This window comes from Sinocyclocheilus rhinocerous, unplaced genomic scaffold (assembly GCF_001515625.1).
Source record: "Sinocyclocheilus rhinocerous isolate Xijiao unplaced genomic scaffold, SAMN03320098_v1.1 scaffold1038, whole genome shotgun sequence".
NCBI lineage: Eukaryota > Metazoa > Chordata > Actinopteri > Cypriniformes > Cyprinidae > Sinocyclocheilus > Sinocyclocheilus rhinocerous.
The window spans coordinates 719,216-725,965 of NW_015632707.1; the positions used below are offsets into that span (position 1 = coordinate 719,216).

At 39.6% G+C, this 6,750-nt stretch overlaps 1 protein-coding gene across 1 annotated transcript; it reads left to right on the forward strand.

Annotated features, from left to right (window-relative positions):
- The first annotated feature begins 2,395 nt into the window (after positions 1–2,395).
- LOC107742735 (trace amine-associated receptor 13c-like) lies at positions 2,396–2,998 on the forward strand. Its single transcript, XM_016555766.1, has one exon. The coding sequence runs from the start codon at positions 2,396–2,398 to the stop codon at positions 2,996–2,998; it is 603 nt and encodes a 200-aa protein (XP_016411252.1).
- Positions 2,999–6,750: the final 3,752 nt, after the last annotated feature.

The following is a 6,750-nucleotide window of genomic DNA, read 5'->3' on the forward strand; positions in this document are numbered from 1 at the left end:
CAGCACAGGGCCTCTGAGATTTTGCTCATTGGCAAAACGTTGGCCCCTTAGTGCTGGCCCTGCACGGGGAGTCCTCACTTAGCCCACACTATTAATCCACAACAGGGGTGCCCAACCCTGGTCCTGATCAAACACACCTGAACCAACTAATTAGGATCTGAAGGAGCACTTGATAATTACAGACAGGTTTGTTTAATCAGGGTTGGAACTGAACTCTGTAGGAAGGTAAATCTCCAGAAACAGGATGCACCCCTGATCTCTAACAATACATCTGTTTCACTTTAAATACTTTTCAGATACTATAACTTAAGTCTTTGGGAAAAAAAGTTATTATACATCTGAAATGGATGCAGTCACCACATAACTAATGTCTATATTGTCAAAAATGTACAGTAGTCAAAGGGATTTCAAATCAATGGATTTATTAAATACAAAATAGAAAACATTCAATTCAGGTTAATACAGCTACATATAGCCACAAATTTAAATACACAAGTACAAAAAAAAAGCAAACAAAGCAATGTAAGATTGTAGGATTTCGTCATGTGAAAGTTGATGTGTGCAAAAGTCTTATCTGTAGTACATCAATGTCCAAACACTGTCCATAGCTGAAGTTGGCTGATAGCAAATTAATAATCCAACCTCTTGTAATGAAAACACGCCACAGCTCTCAAAAACCAGACTCTTCCTAACCAGGAACAATCAAAAACAGTCCAGACTATGGTCTCAAGTCGAAAAGAACTTTAAATCCATATTCAAACTGGTCCATGATGTGATAAATTCACCAATAAGGAGTCCCTTCTAAAATGCATACAAATACACTGTCTTAAAGGGGTCATATGATGCAATTTCAATTTTTCCTTTCTCTTTGGAGTGTTACAAGCTCTTGGTGCATAAAAACTCCTTTAGACTGGGCTTAAAATGATACTCGTGGGGAAGTCGTGGCCTAATGGTTAGAGAGTCGGACTCGTAACCCAAAGGTTGCGACAGGGATTGTAGGTGGGGGGAGTGAATGTACAGCGCTCTCTCCCACCTTCAATACCATGACTGAGGCGTCATGCCTGGAGCTGATTCGTGCTGGTCGCTGAGGAAATACATCAACTTCGCGCTGTGGATCGCTGGATCGGCTTTCACCGTGGACGAAGCGGAGTCCAGCCCGGGGTCGTCACATGTGGTTGCCGCAAGCCCGCCGGCCACTCCTTTGTCGAATCCGCCAGCCACCACTCACTCTAGCCCGCCGTGTGTGACGCTGTGTTTCATTGTGAAACTACTTTGTTTGGTCTTCCAAAAGAGGACACGACTAGAAATCAGTGGTTAAGTTGTATTTACAACACTGTTCCAGAACAGTTCAACTCAAATATCCAGATGTGTGCAGCGCATTTTATGGAGGACTGTTTCCTGATCCTGGAAGAGTAGACTACAATGCAGGCTGTTCTGACTCACAGACTGTAAGTATGTTTTTTATATTTAAAGAATTTGCCACTGACGATTCAAAAGCGAGCAGTGCAGAGTAGTGCTTGTTGTTTATCATTTCTCCGATCACAAATGCAGACATGGTTTTACGTTTACGCGGCGCGATGCAACGCGTAAAAAGACAGTATAAGTCATTATAATAAACCGTAATTATGTCCCCACTGGATACAACAAATGCCTCGTTTTTCCGAGTATGGGTCACCATACTTGGCCACATGTCACTTCACTTTCACTTACTTCTGCTTGCTATTGCTAACTCTCTCTACCACATGGCTTTACTTAAGGAAACCTAAAACACCCTAGCATCCCTAGTGGTAAGGAAGAAAACTGTCCACAAAATTCTTATTAACAGGCTCATGTCTGGCCCATACTGGGCCATCATTGGATTAATGTGGGCAGTCCCATAGTGTGGGCTGCTCCCAGAGAGGCTGCGGTGAGCCCAAAGCTGTGGGCCTCACCTGGGCAAGCCTGCACTGGGAATGTTTAGGTTTGGTGTGGGCTGGCCCTAGCCCACTGTGCCCGCAAAAAGCCAGCATGGGCCCCGCAAGGACATGTTTGCAGGGTATATTCAAAGGGATCATTGAAAACAGAGATGATTATATGTATAAGCATTTATGATGAGATGTTACAGATTTTTACATTTCAGATGTTTTTGTATGAGCTCTGTGTGACACTTTTCTAAATCAGTTGATCTCCCAGCTGTATGTTTTTCTCCCTTGATGCTGCTGGTCTTGGAAAGAGTCAACATGTTAAGTGTATAAAAGGCAACGTGAGTTAAAGCTCGTCTTTTTTGTGGAACCTCCAGGAGTGAAGATTGTGTTTCAATCAAACAGCATCTTCAGAGGTCTTTATATTGCACTTCATATGACTTGGGTCACATGGAACGATACTCTGTTTGGATGATTCTTCCAAATACTTTACAATGAACGTAACAGCAGTGAACCAAACTGATGTCTGTCAGGAATATTGGTGTCCAGGGAGATCTGTTTCTTTATTTGTCTATGTGATTCTGTATGTGGCCGCAGCAGCTGTGTCTCTGCTGACCGTGTGTGGAAACCTGCTGGTCATCATCTCTGTTAGCCACTTCAAGCAGCTCCACACACCTGCTAACATCCTCATCCTCTCTTTGGCTGTGTCCGATCTCCTGGTTGGAGTTTTTGTGATGCCTCTTTATTTGTCTTGGCTCATTGAGTCATGTTGGACTTCTGGACCAGTGATGTGTTCGGTTTTTAAATTTGTGAATTTTCAAGCAACAAGCGTGTCTGTTCACACTGTGGCTCTGATAGCAGTTGATCGATTTTTGGCTTTAAGTTCTCCCTTTTTTTACTCAGAGAAAATCTCACCCACTGTGATCTGCATAGCGACTTTATTTAACTTGTTGTTTTCACTCATTTATAACTTCATTCTTCTCTTTGTTAATGGAAACTTCACTGATGTCATGTGTCCAGGAAAATGTGTTTATATTATAGATGGAGTTTCATCTCTCATTGATCTTCTGATTGTGTTTCTTATGCCATGTACGTAACTCAGTGAATGTAAGACACAATGCTTCCTCTCTATTTTTTCTGTTGTTTATTTTTTTATATATTGTCTAGGTTAATATACATTATTTTATCATATTAAACATGAGTCTTCTTGACTACAAAACAGCTATTGAATATTTCCTAATTTATTGCAGAGATTGAGATATAGCCCATGTGTACAGGCTCCAGTCTCTCCTCTGTAATTCATTATTTTAATACTATGATAAAATAGCAAAACCTATGATAAGGACAGGTTTAAATGTTGTACTGTATCTATGTTGTTAGCCTATGTGCTCATTTCAGTAATTAAGCTACATAATCATGTTTAAAAGCTCTGACACATTCAGAGCCTTTAATATTTCTTAAAATCACTTGTTAGAATCATTCGAACCGATAACTCAGGTCATATCGACCAATTAATTAAAAGAGCCGACTCATAAGAGTCATATGTTTGTGAATCAAATCAAGCCAAAGGGAATCTAAGTGTAAAAAAATAATAATGGTCCTTATTTACACAGAAAAAGTTGCATTTTTTGTCATGTCATTTAATTCAATTATTACTAAGAAACAATGAATACTGTAAGAGCCATTGCATTTTTGTGGTTATTTTCATAATGTTTGTTGTACTTATATTTTTGTACCCTGGGCAGAGTGCAGGACACCTAAAGCAGTCAGTCCAGTTTCTATAGCAAGAATAGGCCTAATGCAAATTCAACCAATGGCCACATTTTTTGGCATCTTGCATTGTGTTATTTTCAAAATAATTTCAACAAAACAGCATTAATCTGAGTGGGATAGCAATGTTGTCTAATCACCAAGTCTATCTGAGATCAACCAAACGTCTGATGCAGTAATTTCTATTGTAAAGTGGCAGAAGGACAGAACAGAAGTGTTTCAAAGGAAAGAAAAGTTTAGCACGAGACAGTCCCATTTGAGTGACGGAGAGGGTAATATTAAATTCATTCACCTCCTACACTTGTCTGTCTGTTCAATCTGTTTTCTTCCCAACGCCTTATATTTTTGTGATAAGTGCATGAGACTAATTTAAAGTTTAGAAACTTTTCTCTTTATTCACTTCTGTTTTCAATGTGTATGTATATTTTCAATGCGTAACATCATTTTAGTAAATAACTCGTATAAGACCTAATATGCAACTTAGAGTCAGATACACACAGCTGGCCTATTGCTGTGCTGTGTTTTTGCTGTTTTGTTCACCTGAACAGAATCAGTTGATCTCCCAGCTGTATGTTCTCCCTTGATGCTGCTGGTAGTGGAGAGAGTCAACATGTCTTGTAAAAGGCAGCGTGAGTTGTAGCCCGTATTTTGGAACCTCCAGGAGTGACTATAGATTGTGTTTCAGATGATGAGCAGATCAGAGCTGCTGGAGATACAAATAGCTTCTTCAGACATCTTTATCTGTGGTTACACACGTTTTATATGAAGGAGGTCAATGGGAACAGTACCCAATATATCATACCATATTGTATATCGTATTGACAACTAATCAATTAAATATTTACCATCTTATATTCTGCGTAACTGGATGTTTTTAAATAAACACTGACAAAAACTATATAAGTTTAAAGTTTATATAAAACTACAGCTTGGTTGATATAACGATATACAGGGGCGCCGTAGGGGGGGAAGGTTAGGACGATTCCAAGGGCCCGGCGTTACAGGGGGCCCCCGAAGGGGGATTTCAAATGAGTGGGGCCCAAATTGAAAATATTGGAGAGTTGTTTCTCTAGAGTCTAGCCCCTACCTCCTCAGACTCAACACTCACGCGGGTTGCCAGATTGAAGACACGCAACAGGAACGAGCACAATTGACACTGTAAATTGATGAGATGATTCATCCATGTTTTAATATTTCTGTGGTCACACAGCTTTTTAGATGGCTTTTTAGGTCAGGTAGAATAAAATCTGCAATCTCTGACCCAGTTAATTTGCTGGCTTCCAGGGCTGCATTACGCTGTGTTTTCCACCAACTGCCAACATGGGATGCTGAAATACTATTGAGCTGAATCACACAGACCAAAACAAAAACAAACATTCCGTCACGGAACACACATTTCAAAGTAGAATAACTGACTGTAGCATTGATTTTCGGAGAAACAAGTATATGAATGTAGCATGTTTCCTAAATATCTGCGAACATATGATGGTATTTTTATGCTTTAGTGCAGTCAAAACAAATTACATACAGCAACTTTAAAGTTAGTGTATAAAGATCATTTTTCATAGATCAAAAGGAAGTAGGCATATTCTAACATGAGTATGTATATATATATATATATATATATATATGCATAAGGATTTTATAGGCTAGAATTTTTTACTTTTAGTTTTTGATTTCATATAAATTCACTAATGCTTTTGTATGAGCTCTGTGTGACACTTTTCTAAATCAGCTGATCTCCCAGCTGTTTGTTCTTCTCCCTTGATGCTGCCAGTCTTAAAAAGAGTCAACATGTCAAGTGTATGAAAGGCAGCTCGTTGAAGCTCGTCTTTATTGTGAAACCTCCTGGAGTGAAGATTGTGTTTCAGTGGAGCAGATAGAAACAGCATCTTCAGAGGTCTTTATCTGTGGTTATGCATAGGCTATGTTGCACTTTATATAACAGGAGTCACATGGAACGATACTCCGTTTGGATGATTCTTCCAAATGCTCCACAATGAATCTTACAGCAGTGAACCAAACTGATGTCTGTCAGGAATATTGGTGTCCAGGGAGATCTGTTTCTTTATTTGTCTATGTGATTCTGTATGTGGCCGCAGCAGCTGTGTCTCTGCTGACCGTGTGTGGAAACCTGCTGGTCATCATCTCTGTTAGCCACTTCAAGCAGCTCCACACACCTGCTAACATCCTCATCCTCTCTTTGGCTGTGTCCGATCTCCTGGTTGGAGTTTTTGTGATGCCTCTTTATTTGTCTTGGCTCATTGAGTCATGTTGGACTTCTGGAAAAGGTGAAATCCACTCCAAGCATCTCTGTAATATAATTCAGTAAATTGATGTGCTCTGTTATCACAAACGTCCCGTTCCATCCCGACAGTGCTGAGAAAAACAACAGATACGACGTGACCGTGACCCGACTGCTGCTCATCGCTACAAAACAGTGCAGATGATCAGAGTTCCTGTTATGAACATTATATTTCACTTATATTTGCTGCGCTAATAAGTACTTTCATGCCCATTGTGATGTGCGCTCATATTTGGCGTCATCTGTGTATTTTATTATTTTGCGCTACTACAGATCTGCGCTAGGCTCCTACAATCGTACGTCGAAACTACATTTCCCATGATTCTCGAGAATCATGGGAAATGTAGTTTCGACGTACGATTGTCCCCTCATAAACCAGGTAAATAAATAGCGAGTATGCTTTGTTCTTCATTAACATTACACAAAATACGTCAATAATTATTTAATTGACATGTCCCCAATCGGAAAATCTTAAAGAAAAGTGTGTTAAGTATTTACGGAAGTAAAGAGTTCCAAACTGGAAATGACCATTTCAAGTTTATGGTCCTTCCAAAATTACTTGACCAAACCACACCCCCGTGTTTATATATAGCTACTTATTTCTGTAATTCTTTAAGTTTGTTTTGAAACGTTTTCTGTTAGATTTACAATGTACCTTGTTCTACTTGCTCAGGAATGTCACATGACTGACAGCCGCCTTACAGTGAAGCCCCGCCCATTTTGCCCGAGGTTTGTTTATAATTTCTCTTCTAGTTAGTTAAATTACGTCAAGGA